Source organism: Lynx canadensis, chromosome B3 (assembly GCF_007474595.2).
Source record: "Lynx canadensis isolate LIC74 chromosome B3, mLynCan4.pri.v2, whole genome shotgun sequence".
Lineage (NCBI taxonomy): Eukaryota > Metazoa > Chordata > Mammalia > Carnivora > Felidae > Lynx > Lynx canadensis.
The window spans coordinates 133,792,860-133,815,939 of NC_044308.2; the positions used below are offsets into that span (position 1 = coordinate 133,792,860).

General features: G+C 47.6%; 1 protein-coding gene across 1 annotated transcript in view; it reads left to right on the forward strand.

The window, feature by feature from the left end:
- The first annotated feature begins 2,419 nt into the window (after positions 1-2,419).
- The window catches only part of DGLUCY (D-glutamate cyclase), a 46,661-nt gene continuing 26,000 nt past the window's right edge, over positions 2,420-23,080 (forward strand). Inside the window, 8 exon segments of the mRNA XM_032593439.1 lie at positions 2,420-2,596; positions 6,768-7,544; positions 8,052-8,162; positions 11,975-12,128; positions 13,919-14,117; positions 17,206-17,353; positions 18,504-18,626; positions 21,824-22,027. Of these exon segments, the coding sequence (XP_032449330.1) occupies positions 7,508-7,544; positions 8,052-8,162; positions 11,975-12,128; positions 13,919-14,117; positions 17,206-17,353; positions 18,504-18,626; positions 21,824-22,027 (976 nt within the window). The 5' untranslated portion in view covers positions 2,420-2,596; positions 6,768-7,507.

Below are 23,080 nucleotides of genomic sequence, written 5' to 3' on the forward strand. Positions count from 1 at the left end.
CATGACCTTGACACTTTTTTTCTAATGTTGTTATTTATTTTTTGAGAGAGAGAGAGAGAGAGCAAGCATGGGAGGGACAGAGAGAGAGAGAAACACAGAATCTGCACTGTCAGCACAGAGCTGGATGTGGGGCTTGAACTTGTGAGCCATGAGATCATGACCTGAGCCGAAGTTGGATGCTTAACCAACTGAGGCACCCAGGCTCCCCTTAAAAAAAAGTTTTTTAATGTTTTGACCTTGACACTTTTAAAGATCACAGACATTGTAGAACGTCCCTCAGTTAAGGTTTGCTTAATGTTTCCTCCGGATCAGATTCAAGTTATACACCATAGCAGGAAAATCATGCAATGACACTGCCTTCTTCCCCTTGCCTCCTACCGAGGCGTTCTCCATTTTGGTTTGTTCCTATACTTTGATCACTTGGTTAAGGTGGTGTCTACTAGGTTTCTTCACTATAAAACTAGACTTTTCCTCTTTGTAATTGATAGGTATTTTATGGGGAGGTACTTTGAAATTGTGTAAATGTCTCATTCCTCATCAACTTTAATTATTTTTTATCTCCATATGAACTTTTGGATTCCTATAGAAGTTAGTGAGTTATATCCATTCCCATCATTCTTTAATTGAAAACTCACATTGTCCCCAGTTTGACCACTGAGAGCTCCTTCATTCTGTGGCTTTTGTGTATGGTTCCATCATTCTTTCAGCACATCCCTACTTTCCAGCACACCTTCTGGACTTCTGACTTCCAGGAGGCTCACCTTCTGACCTCTAGGCCCCAGTTAGTGAATCAACCATTTCTCCAAGGCATCTTGATTCATTTTAATGGAAAATGGCATTTGGAATCCAAGATTTGGGCACCAGATGTGCTCATCCCTTTTGAAATGTTAGTGCTCCCAGGCAGAGCTAAGATACGTGTTTCCCTGTGCATGCACACACACACGCACATGGGCACGCCCCCACGTGGGTGCACTCTTTCCCTCTGATGCTACATGCCAGTCTGCCATTCTCCCACCGTATGAGGAATCTCTCCTTGCACTGATCGGATGGTGACACCACGGGTCATGTCACCCTCCTTGGGCTTGTCCTCCTCATCACTTGGACTCTGATCCCCTGCTTTGGGTCACCATGGCTCCTGCCCTCCATCCCCCACCATGGACTCCTTCCTCACTCAGCTCTACCTAATGACTTTGGGACTGAATTGTTTAGGAAGGGAACCCATTGGCTTTGGTTGAAAATGCTTGTTTTGTTCACAATCTTTTGCTTATTGGGAGCACTTGAATCTGACCTATTAGATAAGCAATACTAAACATGACTGCCAGCATTCTCCCTAATCTTTTGTCTCTCTTATTGTAATGAAAACACTTTTTGTGAAATGTCTATACAGTTAGGATGGCTTCTTCCTTACAGCAACATCTATTTTGCAAATTTGCAGTTGTATTTAGGCTGCCACCAGCCACTCTCTTGGCAAACGTCGAGCGACTCCCACCACAAAAATTAATGAGTAAAGACAAGGTCTGTACACCTACTTATTCTGTTCTTCCATTATCAAGCTGTAGGACTCTGGGGAAGTGATCCAGGGGACATCTACAGAAACCAGAAATGGAGTTTTGTGTTACTGTGAATTGCTCATGCTTGTGAATTAAGATCTTCCTGGTTAGACTCTGAACATCAAGGGAATGGACTTGTCTCCTCCTATTTTTGTACCCTTCCAGGTCAGGTCCTAAACGCAATCCTGCTTATGGGGCGGGTGCTCCTGCTGCTTGTTAACCAACAGGACCACGATGACACCATCATGGTGGTAAGGGAGAAAGGGCATGAATTCCAAACTCCAGTGGGTGCTTGTTGACCTCCATAGGTCCTCCTTGACCTCCATAACCACCAATTCCCCCCCTGCAACACTTGCTTCCCTTGGCTTCTGGGCCATGGTTTCTCCTCTCCCTCCCTGGCTCCCTCATCATGGTTGCCTTTATGCATGTTACTTGCTCTGCCTGTGTCCTCCAACAGTGGACATTTATTGGGCATTCTCCATGCGCCAGGCACTGTTGTAGGTACTGGAGATACAGCAAGGAATAAAGAAGATCAGAACTCCTTCCGTGGAAGAACTGGAGGGAAACAGAAAGCCTTGTCTCTTACGTGTGTGTGATTTCTTGTGTCCGTTCCACAGGACCAGCCTCTGCTGCTGCCCTGAAGCGTGTTGAACACTGACTGGTCCAGCCAGACAAACAAAGGGTTAAGGTACCGTCTCTCCTTCAAGATTTTTTCTAGAAGGAAGACTTTTTTTTTTAAGTTTATTTATTTTGAGAGAGAGAGAGAGAGCACAAGCAGAGGAGGGGCAGAGAGAGAGGGAGAGGGAGAGAATCCAAAGCAGGCTCTGCACTGACATGGGGCTTGAACTCACGAACCATGAGACCATGACCTGAGCTGAAATCAAGGGTCAGATACTTAACTGACTGAGCCACCTGGGCACGTCCTAGGAGGGAGCCTTTCTGTATGCTCATCTTTCTTCTGGCCTCCCCTCTCATCTACCAGTCTCCTATTTTGCCTGCCCTGCGGTCCAGTCCCCCACCTGCAGCCAGAGTCTTCTTCATAAAAGGTAGGTCTTACCAAGTCATTCTACTGCCTAACACCTTCTTGATTTCTCATCGCTCTTGGATCACCCACGAGCTGGCCACTGCCCCATCCCAGCCCCTACTCCCCTATCTCCTCCCTTACATCAAACATTCCAGCGGCACAGGAAGCTGGTTTCCTTCCCATGCCTCCCTGCTTTTGCTCATGCTGTCCCCTGACCTACAGTGCCCCCTCCCCACCTGTCTGCTAGTCTGACCCCTACTCTTCCTGTTAGACTGAGCTTCTTTTCCTCCTCCACTTGTAGTCCACGTGGCCCAGGAGTGCTCAGCACATGGTGTTATAGCTACTGAAGATAGATACAGTGGTAATTATGTGCTTAATGTCTGTCTCTGGGGATGGCAAACCCCCTGTGAGCGTGGGCTGTGGCTGTCTTATTCCCTACAGTATGTGCAGCACGCTGGGTGAGGAGTGGTAAACAGGCAACGCTTTTGTGGTGCTAACTGTGCACCCAGCCAGGAATTGTTCTAAGAATCTCACGTGTGTTAGCTCATTTAATCCTTACCACAACTCAGTGGGATACATATTGTTATGAGTCCCTGTTTACAGATGAGAAAATAGGCACAGGGAGGTGAATATGATCCCCTCCCTGAGTGTAGAGGCAGGCTTGGAATCCAGACAGCCTACCCCCTAATCTGTGCTCTGTACTGCAATGCCTGTTGAATGGCAGGTGGATGATGGATCGTGTCTGGATACTAAGTGCCTAGCAGGCACCCAGTAAGCGACAGCTGTCCTTATTATCACCATGGTGTCCACACTCCCAGGCATGCATGCCTTTTATTTTTCTATTTTTTTAAGTTTATTTATTTATTTTGAGAGAGGGAGGGATGGAGGGGCAGAGAGAGAGAGAAGGAGAGAGAATCCCAAGCAGGCTCCACTCTGTCAGCACAGAGCCCGATGCAGGGCTCAAACTCATGAACCATGAGATCACGACTGCAGCCAAAACCAAGAGTCAGACGCTTAACAGACTGACCCACCCAGGTGCCCCAGGCATACATGCCCTTTAATAGTGATAAGTTCTGCTTTACTCACCTTTGTGTGCTCAGCACATTCCACCCACATGGTAAGGACTAAATAAATATTTACCAAATGAATGAAAAAACTCATGACATAAGGAATGACCTAGGGTGCCTGGCTGGCTCAGTCGATCCCGGATCTCAAGGTTGTGAGTTCAAGCCCCACAGTGGGTGTAGAGGTTACTTAAAAAGGATATGATCCTATCCTTCCTTATATATGTTTAAATTAAATTCCAGTTTTTAAATTATGTGATACTTACATGTTGTCCTATTGAAAGTTGTAGGAAGGATAAAGAGCAGAAAATCCCTCTTCCGTCAGGGCCACCCCCTAGCACAACTCCAGAGGGCACCACTCACCTAAAATACAGTGTGGCAGCTACTGCTCCTGCTCAGGACCCCATCCACCTAATTTCCCTCTCTGCGGCCACAACTGATATCAAGCTCTTTTCCATCTTTACAGAGATAGTTTACATGCATTTGAATGGATCATGGGTGTGTTACTCAACATAGAATCCTTTACCTTACCTTGTTCATTTTATGTCTTTGGGAGATTGTTTCATACCGGGTGTATAGAGTAGCCTCATTCTTTTTAATGGTTACACAGTATCTCATTGTGCCGTATGGATGTACCATAGTTTAGCTATGCCTCTATTTAATCAGCCCTCTATGTATTTACCCAACCTGTATTAGGTTGTTTCTACATTGTTTCTCTTACAAATAGTGCTGCCATGTGCTCCCATCATTCCACCTGGCTGTTTGAGAACATCTGGAGCATGCATTCCTAGAATTGGATTACTTGGGTAAAGCAGAGAAATGACTTTCTAATGGTGGAATTTCAGTCATCTGTGACAGGCATAGCTGAGGTATTTTTATACTGGGCTTTGGGGTGTGTCAGACCCTTCTAAGGAATTGATGGTCTGTGGGCCCCTCTCTGGTGTATCCCAGGCTAGGGAATGATATCTGTGGGCTTGATAGTTTGTCACTCTCTAAAGAGAAAAAAGAATTCACAGTGGAAGGGTAAGCTTCTTAGAGTCCAACTAGTGCTCAATGATTAGATCCCTTACTTAGAGTAAGGCCTTACTGGGTATTGAGACACTTGGGCCACGCAGGGCCACTCAGCAGTGAGTTCACTGGAAGCCCTGGTGGAAAGCCAGAGAAGTTCAGGGTTCAGTCCCCAAAGGAACATATGGACTCAAGAGACTCTGGTTCTGGAATCACCTTTTGGGGGAAAAGGGGAAAGTCCTTGCTATTCCTACTGAGGATGTGGTTCTTATTAACACCAGAGGATGGATGGAAGGAGGGAGGGATGGATATATAGACACATAGGCATAGAAAGGTAGATTATCAGTCAAGCAAGCATGAATTTAGACTTATTTGGGGGTTTAGGCTGTACCACTTAATAGTTATCAGACTTTAGGGAGCTTCTTTGATCTCCCCAAGACCCCATTCTTTGTCCATAATGGGATTAACGGTGTCTTTTTTGTGGGGCAGTGGTGAAGAACCAATGGTTGCAAACCAAAGAGGGTAAAGGGTCTGGCACAGTGCCTGGCATGCAGTGGGTTCTCATATATGGTAGGGTGGTAGCTACCATCATTTATTATATGACTGGGCACTCTGTCATTGGTGTATTGACAATTGCTAATGAGCATGTCCTTCATGCTCCATTTGGCCCCTGCCTTCAAGGGGGATGACTCTGTAGGGTAGGGGTTCTCAGCCTTCTTTCCCTCCCAACATGCACAGTGGGTAATATTCAGGTGACTGGCACACTCCCAGCATGCATTTCACAGGGCAGGATTTCATGCTACACTTATTTAATCTCCAGGCCAGCAAAGCAACATTATTACAGGAATGACCTAGATCCACTTAAACTTATATTAAAACAATAAATAAATAAAGGAAAGGAAAGGCAATCACCCTCAGATTTTGGTCTTTTGACTACAATTTATTTGCAAACCAGCTCCCAGCTTCCACCTGCTGTCTTATAGAGTAAAAATGAGGGGCGACAGCTAACAGGTACCAGTGAGGGCTCTCATTTCGGTGGGTTTGGGGTAAGTTCTATTCTCTCCTCTAGATATGAAGTGAAGGCCATTACCAGAGGAGTCTGGCCACTGTCCCCGCTTGATTATGGAATGGTTCTCTCTTCGACCTTTGCTGAGTGCCTGGCTGAGGTGCTAACATTTCTGCAGTGACCCTGGGAAAACACAGACATCCACGACCTTAGCCGGTGCCTCAGATGCTTGGCCAAGGGGTCAGGCCGGCCAGGTCCAGGAGGGCTCTCTCAGTCCAGCAGACAAGCTCAGGCTTGACCTCCCAAAGCAGCTGCTTTAATACTCAGTATCTTCAACTGGGGAATGGAATCCAACCTCACCTGACCCTCCCAGCACCCAACCCCCTCAGCCCAGCAGGACCAACTGTTCTCTCCTCTGTGTCCCCGAAGCACTTTGTTCTGTGGCTATTAAAGCACTCACTGTCAGTTTAAAACACATCTCTACCCCTTCCAGGGCAATACTTCTTATATTTTGTTTGTTAAAGTTTTTATACGATCTCAAATTTTTCATTAAAATGGCCGTGGGGTTTGCATGGTTTTCTCCCTATGAGATTGGAGTTGAAAACTGCATTGGTGGTTTGGAATCCCATTGGGTTCTTCTCTAGGTAGAAAGGGCTGTGGAAAATCTGGCTTGTCCAGAACCTTCACTGGGGACACCACCCTTGAATCCTGCTTTCATCCATTGTGCAGTCAGTCAGCTAGCCATTCAACAAACACTGAACTACACTTTTGTGCCAGGCACTGTGCTAGACATGTAGTATATTGAGATGAAGAAGACATGGGCTGTGCCTTGGAGGCCAACACAATGAGACTGTCTAGCCCTGGACTGTTGTAAATTGAAGTATAGGTGACCTACAATGTTGTAGTAGTTTCAGGTGTACAAACACAGATTTGACAATTCCATACACTGCGCAGTGCTCACCAAGGTAATTGTCGTCACCATCTGTTAACCACACAAAACTACTGCAATATTATCGGCCACATTCTCTATGCTAGACTTTTCATCTCTGTCATTTCGTTCGCCTCTTCATCTGTCGAACCCTAGATTCCGCTGACACGTTGAAACCTCTTTCTAGAGCATGTTAACCTTAAAGAGAAAACTGCCGGCCATTTTACCAGCAAAAACGGGTTTATTTGGAAATAGCAGAGAATTGCAATCCCAGGACGTGCGAGCTGTGCCAAAACTACAGGCAAGGCCAGAGGCAAGTCCGGGGAGCAAAGGGGAGGTAGGTAGCTCCTTTCCAGAGTGAAGGGGGAAGATGGGAGAGCTGTTATAATCCAGAAGTCCATTGGAGTAAACTGGGAGTTCGAAGGGTAGCGCCTCCTGATTGGCTGAGCTGTGACTGTCATTGGTGGGGCTGTTGCCAGGAGAGGAGGAGACGTTTCCTTCTGCTGGGGCAGCAAACTAGTAGCTAAAGTAGTATTGGACTTGGTAAGGTGTAGGTCTTCCTGCTGGGTCTGTGAGAGCTCCCCCTGCTGGCCTCTCTCCTCCGTTTTAAACTCAACCATAACCTGAACTAAACTGGTTTCCTTTCATTAGTTTTCACAAGAAGTCAACATACAGGATTCCTTTCTGAATGCAATTTCCTGGAGCTTTGACACCATCTCTGTATTTAAAAATCTGCAGTATTTTTTATTCATCCACCAAAAATCTCTGTAAGGCACTGTACCTGGAGTAGCGGGGTGGGGTGGTGGGGCAGGGAATATAAAGAAGAAAACATAAAATCTGTTCCTTCTAGGCACCTAAATCTAAATAACAGAAGTCACACATAGACAGAAAATCTGGCCTATTCTTTCATTTGTGATTGCACGTGGCATGCAGTCGCTTGTTCATCCAAGCATAAGTATTTTTGGTGTGTGCTATGTGCTTTGGCTGTCGTAACACCGCGGGAGGCCCAAGATGTGAACCTGCTCTCTGGGTACTTGGGGTCTCCCCGGGAAAGAGGAAGGGGGTTCAGAGTCCAGTAAAACATCAGGCCGAAGTCAGTGGCTCAAAGAATGCTCTGGGGTCAAGGAGACCCGGCAACCAGTCGGCGTGAGCCTACTGGGTGCTTCATAGAGGCGGAGGATTGGAACCTGTACTGAGGAATGGAAAGGTCTTCAGGAGGGAGGGAGGGAGGACATCCTGGGCCAGGGGAAGGTCATGAACAAAGGTCTTGAAGTGTTAGGAGTTTCTCACTAGAAACTGAGACATGAAGGGGATGGGAATAGGGTGGGGAGAATTTGCTCCAAACAATGCCCACTCGGGCCAGGACCAGGTAGGGCCGGGGGTGGGGGGTGGTGATGGATACCTGACGTCGAATCTGCCCCCTGCAAGGAAGCTGAGCTTCTCATTTGTTCCTCTTCCTTCCTTCACCCAGACTCTGGCCCGTTCAAAGACGGCATGATAACCTTCACACTTCCCTCTGCCATAAGGAGCTTGATCCTACAGAAGACACCAGACATCAGAAATATGTCCAGCATGGCTGGGGGTAAGTAGTGATAGACGTTTAAAAAAAAAAAGAAAGAAAGAAAATCCCTAGAAATACCAGCGGTGCAGGGCCCAGGAATTCCTGAAACTTGTAGCTTCTGCCTGGGAGACAGGAAGTAAGAGCAGGATGATATTTGCTCGGGTCCCTAATTAATGTCCCAGCAGGTCTGGCAGTTGGGCCAGACTCAGGCATGAACACCTTACCAGATGGCTCCGGTACCACCGGTTATGCTTGGTCACCCCAACTCCACAGGGGGACCTGCCAATGGCCTCAGATGATGAAAGGGGTTTTCCCTCGGGGGGAAAAGCACCCCCAGATAACACTGCATTTTAATCTGGTTTTTGATTCAGACCACGTCTCCCCGTTTTGTTCCTCTCTGGGTGCACCGTCTCCCCAGTCTCTTCCAGGAGTAACACTCAAGGCTCTGAGAGGTCCTGCGAGAGAAAACAGCCGTCAAAGTTGTCACTGACGCAAGTCCCAGCAAAATTTCATGATACAAAAGACTTCCGGTTACCGGAATCGCCGAAGAGAAAAACCAGTAGCATGGTTTAAAGTGCTGGAGCAGGACAGTTTTCACTGTTTATTGACATATCTGGCCTCTGTGGCTATTTCTGGACCAACAGAATTCTCTATTATTGCATAACAAAGCACCCCAGACTCACCGGCTTAAGCGATATTCTGCGATGACGCTGGCCTTAGCGGGGGGTTTTTCTGCTTCACGTGTTACCATGTCTGCTGGGGCTGGACCATCCATGATGGCTTCTTCCTCACATGTCTGGAGTGTCTACTGGGAGGCCCAGAGCACTTGGGGCCGGCCTAATTCTTCTCTCTTGTTGGAAGCCTCGCCAGCAGTGGTAGCCAAACTTCTTTACAGGGTAGCTCAAGATTCCTGGAGGAGGAGCTGTAATGCCCAAGCACGCATCAAACACCCGCTTGCGTCATACTTCCTACCGTCCCGTTGGCAAAGCAAGGCACGTGGCCGAGGACAGAGTCCACGGGGAAGGAGCCACTCAGGGCTGTGAGCCCTAGGGAGCGTGCTTTGTAGAGAGCCACCAGGGTCATAGTCTCCCCCAACCCTGTACACGACGTACCAGCAAACACCAGCTGAACCCCACTGCTTGCTAGCACCTCGGGGCTCCAAGAGAGCAGAGCGTACCAGTCTGGATGTAAGTCCCAGCTTGGCTCCTTCTGGCTGTAGCTGTGGGTAAGGTGTGTGACCTCCCTAAGCTCACCTGCACCCTGAAAGTAACAGTTCAGTCCTCCCTCAGGAGCTGTCAGGAGGGGTAACTGAGCTCGTGGGGGTAAGGTGTACCATCCAAGTCAGCCGCTGTCATGGAATGTTCCGCAAGGAAAGAAGCTCATTCTGCAGAAGAGCTGGAGCACCTCAGCTCGGGACTACGTCTTCCGGGCTTTATATCAGATTAGGGACATTAGAGGTGCTTTTTTATTTCCCTCTCCCGTCATTAAGTTAAAAAAAAAAAAAGAATGGACAACTTTGCTCTGAGGTAAAAGGACTCGGAAGGCTCACTTTGTTTCTCCTCACAAAGAAAAAGCTGTCATGACCTTAGATGGAGCCGGAGAGACCCAGGCAACACAGGAATCAGTTCAGACCCTCCCCTCACTCATCCACCCCCCTCCAAAAGCCACCACTGAGCCCTCTATTGGTGTCTTGTTACTAATGGGAACAACTGGGGACTTGGTACCATCAGGAGTGGAGATGAGCAAAATGAAAACACAGTGCCCTCTGAAGTGCGTTTAATTAAAAAGGAAACAAAGAAGCTTTGTGCTCATAATACCTCTCTGATTTGCGGTATTAAAAATCCAATTTGCTCTCACAACAGGCTTTGGAGGTAAGAAAGGAGGCGGCTAGGGAAAGCCAGGCTTCTAGGCTGGCTGGATTCCCTTCCACCTCACTCCAGACTATTTTTGGAGACATGCTGGGCTTGCTCGAGACATGCAGTCAGCTTCCTTGGGCTTTCAGCGGCTGGGAGTGTCCAGCTCGTCCCCATTTTCAAAGTCTGTAGCATTGGCAGGCACCGAGGGTTTGAGGCAATGAGTTCCAGGATGTTAGAGCAGAAGCTGGTGCTAGAACTTTCCGGACGGATCGTTGCATCTGCTTGTATCCACTTCTTTCTACCATCCCTGAGGAAGGTGCCGGAATGGGTGGTGGACCCATCCTACAAAGGTCCGATGCCTGCAGTCCAATGGTGACCCTAGAGGGACTCAGGGGTCCCCTGTCTCAGGCTTAAATCCTGGCTCTGCCATGCCCCAGCCGTGTGAAGTCACTTCATCTCTTTGAGCCTTGTTCTCCTTACGTATAAAATATAAGTGATTACGTCTACAAATGACTTAGCACAGAGAGCTAAGGAAAATATCAGAGCTAAAGAGAAAATACTAGCAGACAGTATCGTTGTGGAAAAGAGATGCCCACATGTTGATACGGCAACCTAGCATTTAGGAGAATTGTCACCAAGATTATTTCTCCAAAAGCAGCATAATTATGTTTTTCTTTGGGATGGTGTGTTTAAAGGAAATAATTCCTTAAAAAAAAAAAAAAAAAACCATAAGTTTTCTTGTTTGTTTTTTCCTCCAGTTACAGAATGATACCTATTTATTACGTAAATTTTAGAATTGAGAAAAGCACAGAAGAGAACATTAAATATCACGCAGTGTTGATACAGGAGATAACTGTGATTAACATGTAGATGTATTTCCTTCTAGTTATTTCTCTCATGAACTGTATAAAAAGGAGAATATGTTGGGGCGCCTGGGTGGCGCAGTCGGTTAAGCGTCCGACTTCAGCCAGGTCACGATCTCGCGGTCCGTGAGTTCGAGCCCCGCGTCGGGCTCTGGGCTGATGGCTCAGAGCCTGGAGCCAGTTTCCGATTCTGTGTCTCCCTCTCTCTCTGCCCCTCCCCCATTCATGCTCTGTCTCTCTCTGTCCCAAAAATAAATAAACGTTGAAAAAAAAAAATTAAAAAAAAAAAAAAAAAAGAATCTGCCCAGACAAAAGACATGAGCAGTGTCTTTCCCACAAAGGATACCCAAATGGCCAATAAAACCTATGAAAGTCACTCAACCGCATTGGTCTTCAGGGCAATGCAAATTAAAACTGCAGTGTGAGGCCACTACCCACCTGCCAGGGTGGATGGAATGGAAAAGATAGGCAACAGCAAGCACCGGAGAGGAGGAGAGGGTAAGGAACAAGCAAGAACTTGCAATATAAATTGGTACAACCGCTTTGGAAACCACTTAGCTGAACATGTATATACCCTGCAACCCTAGGGGTATGCCAGACAGAAATGCACCCCAACATGCATGTATTAAAATGCTCATAGCAGCACCATTTATAATAACCCCAAACTGGAAGCCATTCAAATTTCCATCCACAACAGGATTGGGTAAATACATTGTGGTAATGAGTATGTCACACAGCAATGAGAATGAACCAGCTGTTGTCAAACACAAAGGTATGAATGGATCTCCCGGACATACGATTGAGTGACAGAAGCCAGACTCAAAAGGCTCACATCGTATGATTCCATTATATGAAGAACAGGCAAAAGTAACCCATGGTGTTAGAAGTCACGGTAGCGGCCACCTTCGAGGCTGGGGTGATGAACTATAAGGGGCATAGAGGGATTCTGGAATGTTGATAATGTTGTTTCTTGACCTGGGTGTTGGTTACGTGTTCATCAAGTTGTACACTTATGGGCATCTTTCTGTGCTGTGCTACGATAAAGAGTTAAAATTGAAAGGCTCTACCAAGAGGCAACCGACTATGACTGTGTCCCTTCTCTCACCAAACTCAGGGCTCCGACCAGCCAGCATGGTGGTCCTGCACAGGTCCCTGGCTCTAGCCTTTGAAAAGTTCTGCCAAACCAACAATGGCCCTCTGCCCCTACTGGGCCTGACTGAGCCAGGCAAGTGGACGTTGCCTACCCCGAACGCTGTTCTGGACACCAGGTAAAATGCTTGGGTTACCAGGGTTCAAGCTTGGGAGTGGCCACATGCAGCAGCCAGGTGTGTCTGTCAACGGGGACCTCTTTGTCCAGTCATGGGGATGCTCAGTACCTGGTACAAGGCCTCACCCATGACTCTTGCTCAGGGATGAACTGTCCTCCCCTCCATTCCCATCCCTGTCCCTGTCCCTGCCCCTTGCCCTGGGAAAAATCTTGGGGATCACCAAGATAGTCCTGCCCTGGCTGCAGAAATGCCGCTGGCATCTCCCATCATCCACTTCCTCACCCAAGCCAGAAATCGGAAGCACTGGATGAAGAAGAAAGTAAAAACACTTGCACTACTGGTACCTACCCAGGGAGAGCCGTTATTAACACTGTGGATATGTTCTCACAGACTTCGAAAATATAACATATTGAATAAATGGGCCTACTGATTCTGCTTCCTCCATAGCATCCCAACGAGCCCGCCTTTCTCCCACGACCCCAGCTCAGGCTCACATCTCTTCTGCTCGCCCACCTGAGTGACTTTTCCTAAATGCTAGGTCTGAACACATGACTCCCCCACTTAAAATCTTCAGTGCCATGGAGCGCCTGAGTGGCTCAGTTGGGTAAGCATCCAACTTCGGCTCAGGTCATGATCTCATGGTTTGTGGGTTCAAGCCCTGCATCGGGCTCTGTGCTGTCAGCTCGGAGTCTAGAGCCTCCTACGGATTCTGTGTATCTTGGTCTCTCTGCCCTTCCCCTGCTCATGCTCTGTCTCTCTTCTCTCTCAAAAATAAATAAATAATTTTAAAAATAAAAATAAATAAATAAATAAACTCTTCAGTGCCTTCCCATGACTTGCACCTTGGCCTGATACCTGGTCACCTGTAGTGACCAGGCCCTGGCTCAGTGTCTCCCCTCCCCCATGACGCTCCAGCCATCCCCAGCCATCTCCCCAGAGAGAAAGCTCCCCCAGAACATTCTGCTGCTACCATTTTGTGGACTCTGGGCTAGGAGAGTCCTTCAGAGACCCCACCCAGACCTGAGGTCAGCTCCTTCTGTTTTTTTCCTAGCACCCCCTAGGCTACCATCTTGGGGACGCTTAGAGCAGATCGCACGGTGTGTCACATGTTTGATGCCTCCATGCTGCTCACATACTGTTCCCTCTGCCTAGGATGTGCTTTCCCCCTTGTTCAGCTGGTGAACTCCTATTCATCCCTCAGGATCCAGTTCCAGCACCTTCCCCTTTGTGGGGGAGAATGAGTTCCTCCCTTCCGTGGGTCACTCCTTCACCCATACTGTTAACACTCACTGCTCTGTGTTGCAAGTATTTGTTTTCAGTGCAGTCTCACCGCCAACGTAGGATTGCATACTTCTTATGGGCTGGGCCGATGTCCTCTCTGTCACTGTTGTCCCATCACCTGGCTTGTGCTTGGCACAAAGGAATGGCTCAACAAAATAATTTTGGAGTGAATAAAGAACTGGCTTAAAACCATAATATTTTAATTCTACAGAAAATTCTCTTTTTTTAAAAGATTTTTTTAAGCTTATTTATTTTTGAGAGAGAGCACAAGTGGGGAAGAGCAGAGAGAGAGAGAGAGAGAGAGAGAGAGAGAGAGAGAGAAAGAATCCCAAGCAGGCTCCACACTGTCAGTGCAGAGTCCGACATGGGGTTCAAACTCATGAATCTGAGCCAAAATCAAGAGTCGGAGGCCTAACCAACTGCGCCACCCAGGGACCCCATCCCCCATTCTTTTTAAAAATGCACGGTCAGGGGCCATCTTGATTCTGGAACTATGAGCTTCCCCCCAGGACAGGGTGTCCCTAGTTCCGGAAGTACGAGTTTGTTGCCCACAGAGGCAGCCTGACCTCATTGGAGGAGTACTCGGAGCAGCTGAGGGACATGGTGACTTTCCTCCCGGACTGCAGCTCCTCCCTGGAAGCAGCCTTGGAGAAGGTGGGGCTCCCCAGAAGAGACTCCATAGGGCATGGTCACGTGGGTGCATACGAGGTAGGACACAATCTCCAAGGGCAGAATGACCTGAAAATGTGCATCACCTTGTATTTTCCTGTGGTGGGGAGAACATGCACTCAGGAGGTCAGAGACTAAAGTGACCTCAGCTCAGCCACTCTCTTGCTGTGCAACCCGACAAGCGGTTAACCTCTCTGAGCTTGTCCCCTCATCTGGAAAATGGAATGTCCAGCCTCCCTCGTGCCCACCTCTGGGATTGCTGTGAGCTCCCAGGGTGGCCTTGAGTGTGCAAGTCAAGCCCTTATAGACATTGTGGCAACCGTGTAAACCAAACCTGTCTGGAATTTGTCTGGCTCCTTTAACTTAGAGCATCTCAGTGAGCTTTTTGAAAATCCTCCTTGGCTCAAACTTCCTGGCATCGGGCAGAATGTGCCTGGCCAGGTAAATGCCCCGGGGATTTGTGGCAGGGCCTTGGCCAGCCTGTTGGCTGCCGGGTTATGTTTCTGTCAGGAAAGCTGGGTTCTGTTCTTGGCCAGCGGTGGCCCCTGGGGGTCGCCTCTCCTGGGACGTGCCCGCTGCTAGGGGTCACCTCCCTGCTGTGTCTCTGAAGTTCCATTCCAGCCACTGCTTGTCAAGGCAGGAGAACCGGATTCCCTCATTCCCCTGACCCCCCTCCAGGACATCGTGTGAATCAGCCCACGTCAACGGCCGGCTGCAGGGTCCTCTATGGAGGACTTGGACTGCAGATTTTGTCTTGGGCTTCCGGACATTTATTGAAACTTGCCTGGTTTGGGCTCCTGCCAGAGAGGCCCGAGCTGCCTCTGACGAGAAACAATTTTCATGAGTGAAGCATGTGCCTGAGCAGTTTTCTTAAAGGTAGGGAAGGGCGGAGACAGAAGTACAGTCACTGGCAGGGGCCCTGGGGCAGAGGTGGCCCCCAACCGCACCGCCCTTGGCAGCGGGTACATCATGGGCAGTCTGTCATTGAGATGAGGAAACTGAGGCCTGGAGAGAGAAAAGGACTCGCCCATATCCCAAAGCCAGACCGTACCCTAGGACTCCTGGCTCCCGTTTATGAAATGTCACTAGTAGAAGTGTGACGATTAAGGGATGCTTTGCACAGCATGTTCATCACTGCCATGGTCAGTGCTCAGGGGAGCCATGGTTTTCTCATGACAGCTCACTTACCAAATAGCCTTCTGTTCAGTACGGTTGCCTCAGGCCCTTGGCTCCTGGGAGATACGGCCAGGCAGCCATCTTGGATTCAGGTGGGGCCCTGAGGGGCAGCCTCGGGGAGCGCTGCCTGTCCCCTGTGAAAGTCCCTGACGCGTGTCCCTTCCCCAGTGCTGTGATTCAGACACCAACCGGGCAGGCACGCCAAGGTTTCATCCTGTGGCCACCAGGGACTGCCAGAGAGGAAAACTTGTCCCTTCTTCCCTTCTAGGCCCTTTGGCTGGTCTAACACTTAGATCGACAGGAGGTAGATTAACAGGAGAAAAGTAAATTTAATGTCATACCTACAGGAGCCCCAAATATGTGAGGCTCAAAGAAGTGACCAAAACAGATAGCTTTTACACCTTTCAGACAAAGAAACAATGAATTTGTGAAGAATTGGTAAGACAAGTTTGAGCTTGGGGTAGTAAATTCACAAGGAAGTCACAAGGTTTGTTTACACAGCCCTCTCGGCCTTGATTTCCCATCTCTGGAGATAAAGATGCCTTCTACCCTCTTGGTACGGGGAGGGTCCCTTCACGTGGGAGGATTATTTCCTGCTTTTCAGCGGGGGGGCTGGAAAGGGGTGTAGAGTGTTTTTCTTGCACTGGCGGTTTCTCAAGTAACTTTAATTCAAAACAATCCGTATGCCAAACTGGTGTATTTTGGGGTGGCATTTTCCCCCCTCAGTGCCAACAGCAAGCCCTTTGGGCAGCAGCCATGTCCCAGTGGATCTTCATCCTGGCCACATCCTAAATCATTCATAAGCCCCACGGCAGCCACCAGAAACCATTCAGACCACAAACACCGCCACCAGTGAAAGTCACACAGGTCATTCTAAGGCAGGAGGAGTGAGGCAGGGCTCAGTGGGGCCCCCATCCCCAGTGTGGACTCATGAGGCAGAGCAGATCCCAATGCCTCCTGAGAGATCCCTTGTCCTTGGAACCCTCTGCCACTGACTTAGAGGTCTTCACCTGCGGTCCACGGACCCCTAGAGGTCTGTGGAGAAAATTCAGAGGACCCATGAAATTGGATGGGGAAAAAATTACATCTTTATTTTTATAGCTTCAGACTGAAACTGAGCATTTCCTTTGATTATGAACGCAGACAAGGAACTGCAGTTGTATCAGCAGACCCTGTGATTTTGTGGCTGCCCAGAGAACTCCCAGATAGTTTCATGTCTCATGGCCAGTCTGATAGCACAAAAATATCCTATATGTTGATCACTACACCAAAATTATAATGGTAGGTCTGCTGTCTTGTTCCCCAAGCTGTTAATGAAGGATACATATCGCTGCATCACATTTTTTCATAATTTGATAACTGCATGTGCAATATAATTGGTTGGCTTTGTAAACCTATGCGTTTCTTTTTCTGTAGTTAAAAACATTGCTTTAAGTGGGGGTCTGCAGCTGCTCCAAGCTACTAGAGCATCCACAGCACATACAAGGTTCTCTGTTTTAGACCAATAAATACCAGCAGGCTTTCTCATTTCTATGTCACATAAAAGTAGAAGCAACATGGGGCACCTGGGTGGCTCAGTTGGTTGGTTGAGCGTCCAACTCTTGATTTTTGGCTCAGGTCATGATTTCACAGTGTTGCGGGTTCAAGCCCCCCATCTGGCTCTGCGTGGGTAGAGAGGAGCCTGCTTGGGATTCTCTCTCTCCCTCTCTCTCTGTGCCTCTCCCCTGCTGGCACTGTCTCTGTCACTATATAATATAATATAATATAATATAATATAATATAATATAATATTATGAAATCAGTCTTAAAAACAAACAAAAAGCAGAAGCTATAATTTTATAATAGCTGCTTGGATCCCCTCTTTCATTCAGCTGCTTTGAACTCCTGGTGTTCAGGCTTTCCATCTGTGTGAATTCTGTTTTTCAACTTGTTTTCCTTGATTTCTTTTCAGAGGACAGCGCCTTGTGCCACCATTGCTGGCTTTTGCTGCCACCTGGTGGTCACAATGTAGCCCATCCCCAAGAACAAGCTGGAAGGGCTGGTACGGGCCAGTTGCTCCCCAGGGAATAAGGGACATCCCATTCATATCGGCGACCCGGGTGAGTGTCCACTCTCATTCAGTATTCTGACAGCCACCCCTGAACTTCAGCACGAGAAGACGGGAACCTGCTATGTTCCCGAACTCCCCCGGCTTGTCCTCATCTTCCCAGGGGTCCTGGGCGTCCTGGACGAGGATCAGACTCCCGCAGCAGCTTTCGGGCTGGGTTTACAGAGGTCCCTCAGGTTTAAAGGTGTTGCCCTTGGCAGAATAGTCAGCCTCACCCATCATCTCCCATGCACTTAAGGTGAACCTGAAGGGTCGGGGGAAGCAGGTCGTAGAGAGTGACAGCACAGCTATGTGTCCCGGGACTTGAGCTGAGAGCAACCTCTAATCCAGGCTGTTGGTCAGCAGCGTATTTAGCAGGGGAAGGCTTTGTTCCAAATGTTCACTTCAACTGATCCCCAGGGTTTTAAGTCAGTCTGAGAGTGAGTGAGCAGATCCAAAAGTGGCAGCTGTCCAGGCCTCTTTGTGGTTCTCAGAGGACCTGGTGAGAACCTGGGATTGGGTCTTGGGTGAGAGTCAAAGCTCAGTGCAACTGAATTTGCTCAGCTGTGTAAAACGAGCCAATCAGACAAAACCTGCTTTCTCTAAAGATGCAATCAACAGCGGGGCCACCTTCCTCTTAGAAAGATGATCTCAGGACCCCCCAAAGCAAAGTGCATTGATGAATCATTGAATTGTCATCTCATCGGTGGGCCTGGGTTGGCCCAACACATCCATCTTTGCTGTCCTCATGAGCCTTCTGATGCCAGACCATCAGTAGGGGTGCTGTTGGTGGTTAAGCAACAGAGTTTAGGTCTGCGTTATGTGACTCAGCTTGTAGCAAGATAAATGTGGGCTCACAAATGCTGGCTTGGTTAGCATCGTGCACAAGGTGCTGGGCTAAGTGCACCCAAGGCTCCTCCAGCAATCAAACCAGGGGCTTGAGGTTCTGTGTTCGGAAACTGTGCTACTCAGAATGGGCTAGAAGTTAGCAAGCACCCTGGGTTGTTAAAGTCCCAATTCCTTTTCTCCAGTACCATCGACAGCAATCCTAGGACCAGAGTTTGTCTGGGAGAAAGAAGCATAAACCACTCAATGTGTGTCACCTTGGATGGGACCTACCAGGGCAGGATCCGATGGACTTCATTTTCTTTTTCCATTTGCAGAATGGTTGGGAATCAAAGATCTTTCTAGACCTGACTATGAGGAGCCTGTGGTGTGTCAGCCGGGGGACGTCCCAGTGTTCTGACCTTCTCCAATGACCAGCCTCGAAGCTGTCAGCAGCTGCAGTGTGTCTGGGCTTATGGGGCACAATCACCATGACCCACGATGGAAACCAGTGGGGCTGTAGTTCTTGAAAGCATAGACTCACAGTGCAGTGATTTAAGAAATAGAGTCATAATGGGCGCCTGGGTGACTCAGTCAGTTGAGTATCCGACTTCGGCTCAGGTCACAATCTCACAGTTTGTGAGTCCGCGCGCTGCATTCGAGCCCTGCTCACACTGACAGCGCAGAGGCGGCTTTGGATCCTCTGTCCCCCCTTCCCTCTTCCCTTCCCCCCACTCATGCTCTCTCAAAAATAAACATCAAAAACAAAAAAGAAACAGAGTCACAAAACAGAACACAAAGCATACAGATCTCACTGGCTTCCTTCTTCCCTTCCCAGGGCTGGGTCTCACCAGCAGCTCGTCTCTCAGCCCAAGGATGCTTTGATTAAAATATTTCTCACTGCAGAGGGCTCCCAGCCCATTGTGATAGAAAGACCAATATTTAGCTTGACTCTCTGAGACATTTTGAAGGTGGGTGGGGCTTGTGAAAACAAGAGCGAAGGCAAAAGCACAGCTAAACACACCATTCCACGTGGTGTTGGCAAGGTGCAGCGGGCCCCCCTCATCTTCAGTTCTGCCTCGGGAGGTTTGTTACCCACAGTCAACTGCAGTCAAGAAGCAGATGATCCTCCTTCCGACGAATCGTCAGAAGGTCAGTAGTGGCCTCCCACTCCATCACAATGCCTGCGGTCGCTCACCTCGCTTCATTCAGCTCTCACGCAGGCACGTTATCACCTCACAGGGTCACAAGAGGAAGGGTGCGTACAGTACCGGAAGGTATTTTTAGAAAGGGAGACCACATTCACATAACTTTTATTATAGTATATTGTTATAATTGCTCTATTATTAGCCTTCTTAATCCTACTGTGCCTAATTTATAAACTAAACTTTATCATAGGGATGTACATATAGGGAAAAACATAGTCTGTAGGGTTCGGTGCTATCCGCGGTTTCCTGTCCACGGGGGGTCTTGGAACAGATCTTCATCCGGCAGGACCTCCGTATTTCAAAGTGATGTATATACAGTCAGTTAATTTTTCCCCAAGTGTAGGATGCTATTACAACGAAGCGACACACGAGGGCGCCCTAACTAGCTCACAGTAAGGTAGGGATGTGATAAAACATTAACTATTGAAGTCTATTTCATAGATACTGGAAAATTCTAGCCAGGTCAGCCACACTCACACTACAATCCATAGAATTTAGTGTTACTTTAATTGATTTTGAAATCATTCATATAAGTTTAGCTATCAGAATGGCCTCATGACACGGGAAGATTAATATGGTGATGAGATCTGTGGAATTCTATTATCTAACATTAAATGTATTAGGCACCTGCTATGTACCAGGCATGGACCCAGATCTTGGGAATAAAATGCTGCATGAGAAAAGATGCAGTTCTCAGGGAGTGTGTGGTCATTTCTGAGTGTGTGTGTGCTCATGTGTGTTCACACATCCACACACGTGCAGTAAATATTGTCTAGCATGGTGGCCTCACTCCTCTCTGCCACCAGCCACAGGGGACGCCCTGTTCTGCAGCAAACTCCAGCCCTTTAGCTCTGGCTGGAAATAGCCTTTCTGACTGTAAATGAGACCAAGTGACGTCATTGGCTTAGGGATGACCTTGAATATTTCTGACTTACAAAAGTCATGCTCAAACTTCAACATTTCAACTTCTCTCGGTGATAGCTACACACCTCACAGCTGGTGGGGAAAAACCCTGTGTCACCTTCTGAGCTGACTGTTCTGATGTGTACCTGGCATTAGAGTGATCAGTTTTAGATGCTGTCTAAAGTGATTACATTCATCAAAATCCTTAGTCTTTGCCTGTCTAAAAATTAAGTTAGAATGCTTTCTGCAGTTATCAGTAGGTTTTCCTTCTGAAGTGTTGACTAACTTTGGACTTTTGTTAAATCTGAAAAAAATGTGACTGTTTTCCATGAAATTCGAAACATTTGTGCGTTGAGACACTCGAATTCTGAGATAAGTAAACGATGGTCCCTCATCTCTGGGAGCACATAGCTGAGTAGGAGTGGAAGCACTCTAGGATAATAATGACAGTGAAGAAAGCAGAAGACGTAAATGAAGGACAGGAGGTATTAAGCACCTAAATGAGCCAGGCACAAAAGCATAGGATGAGTAAGATACTGTGCCTGATTCAGTGAGGCAAACCATCACTTACTGAAGGTTTACTCTGAACCACTTTGAGAAAACACTTTTATGTGCATTTTCCAGTTCTGACAACAACCATCTGAAGCATTATCATTATGATATAGTTGAAGAAACGTGTTTAGAGAAGATAAAGTCTCATCTCCAACTCTGTTTGGCACACTAAAGCCAGCTCTTTATAACTATACTAGAGTGCCCGGGATTCACATTGCCCAGGATTTAGTGTGGGAGAGGTGTGTTGTTTTGTTTGTGTTTTGTTTTGAGGGAGGGAGTGTGCAAGAGAGAAGGTGTGAGTGGGAGACTGGCAGAGGGAGAGAGAGAGAATCTGTTTTAAAAAATATTTTAAGTTTATTTATTTATTTTGAGAGAGAGGATGCAAGCAGGGGAGGGGCAGAAAGAGAGAGACTCTTAAGTAGGCTCCACGATCAGCACGGAGTCCAAGGTGGGGCTCAATACCGCCACCCTGGGATCATAACCTGAGCTGAAATCAAGAGCCAGACACTCAATGGACTGAGCCCTTTTTTTTGGAAGGGGGGGGGGAGTTTTTTAAAGAACAAAGTTAGCATATACCAAATCAAAATAAAAGTCCTATGGGAAAAATAGGAGGTATGTTCAGAGAGAGCTATTTATTAGCAAAGTACAGAAAGATGGCTTCATGCATTGTAAGAGTTCAGTAAGTACTTTCGGATACCCGTGGGATTAAATTGACGGAAATTCCTAGAGCCCTATCTGTAGCTATGGCTGTGCCTCCCTTCTCCCTTCTTCCATACCCAACTCATCTTCACTCTCCTAAAACTTGGAGGCACTTGTTTGAGTGGGACTTGATTTAGCCATAAGACAGTTTTTTCTGACTTGGTGCAAGAAGCCGTGAAGCACTGTTGGCAGAATTGATGCATGGTGCCATCTTGCCCGTCCGACAGTGGGCTAGATGAGAATGAACTGAGTCTAATGAAGTGAGTGCATTCAGGCCCTCTTGTTGTGTGTTTTAGAGACCCCGCTGGCTTTCACCAGTGCACTGGGTTGCACAGTCATGACCAGCCTGAAGAATACAGAGGCTCCACCCAGTTGTCTTACCCCTGAGGGAATTCCTGAGGTCCATCCCATTTCCCAAGATCCTTTGCACTACAGCATCGCATCGGCTTCAGCTGTTCAGAAGATTAGAGAACTAGAGACTATAATTGCCATAGACCCAGGTAAGAAACAAAGTGTTCACACCTTAATGACTTGCAGAAATTCACCATTGAAGTAATGGTCAGTGAAAAAGGCAGCATGCAAAGTATATGCATCTATAGTACGAATTTTTTATGAAAAGAAGAATGTATTCCTCTTTATTTAACTAGCACTATCAAAGAGAAGAAGTTGCTGTTTTACCAAGAAAGTAGGCATAGCCTTGGGGCACCTGGGTGGCTCAGTCGATTAAGCGTCCAACTTTGGCTGAGGTCATGATCTCATGATTCGTGAGTTCAAGCCCCACATCGGGCTCTGTGCTGACAGCTCGGACCCTGGAGCCTGCTTCAAATTCTGTATCTCCCTCTCTCTCTGACCCTACCCTGCTCTCTCTCTCTCTCTCTCTCTCTGTCTCAAAACTAAATAAATATTTTAAAAAATTTAGGGGCACCTGGGTGGCTCAGTCGGTTAAGCATCTGACTTTGGCTCAGATTGATCTCGTTTGTGAGTTCAAGCCCCATATCGGGCTCTGTGCTGACAGCTCAGAGCCTGGAACCTGCTTCAGATTCTGCGTCTCCCTCTCTCTCTGACCCTCTCCTGCTCACACTCTGTGTCTCTCTCTCTCTCAAAAATAAATAAACATTAAAAAATTTAAAAAAAATTTTAAACAGATATTCAGAATCCAAACTCTTTTTTTTTTCCAAACTCTTTTTTTTTTTTTTTAATTTTTTTTTTCAACGTTTATTTATTTTTGGGACAGAGAGAGACAGAGCATGAACGGGGGAGGGGCAGAGAGAGAGGGAGACACAGAATCGGAAACAGGCTCCAGGCTCCGAGCCATCAGCCCAGAGCCTGACGCGGGGCTCGAACTCACGGACCGCGAGATCGTGACCTGGCTGAAGTCGGACGCTTAACCGACTGCGCCACCCAGGCGCCCCTTTTCCAAACTCTTTAAAAAGTTACTTGAGAGTCATTAAGATACTTGTTTGAGTCGTCTTTCCCCTCCACCTCCACCTACATATACAAGGGTCAGCTGCCTAAATTCCCTCTTTGCCTCTACTGAGCATTCCCACAGTGTG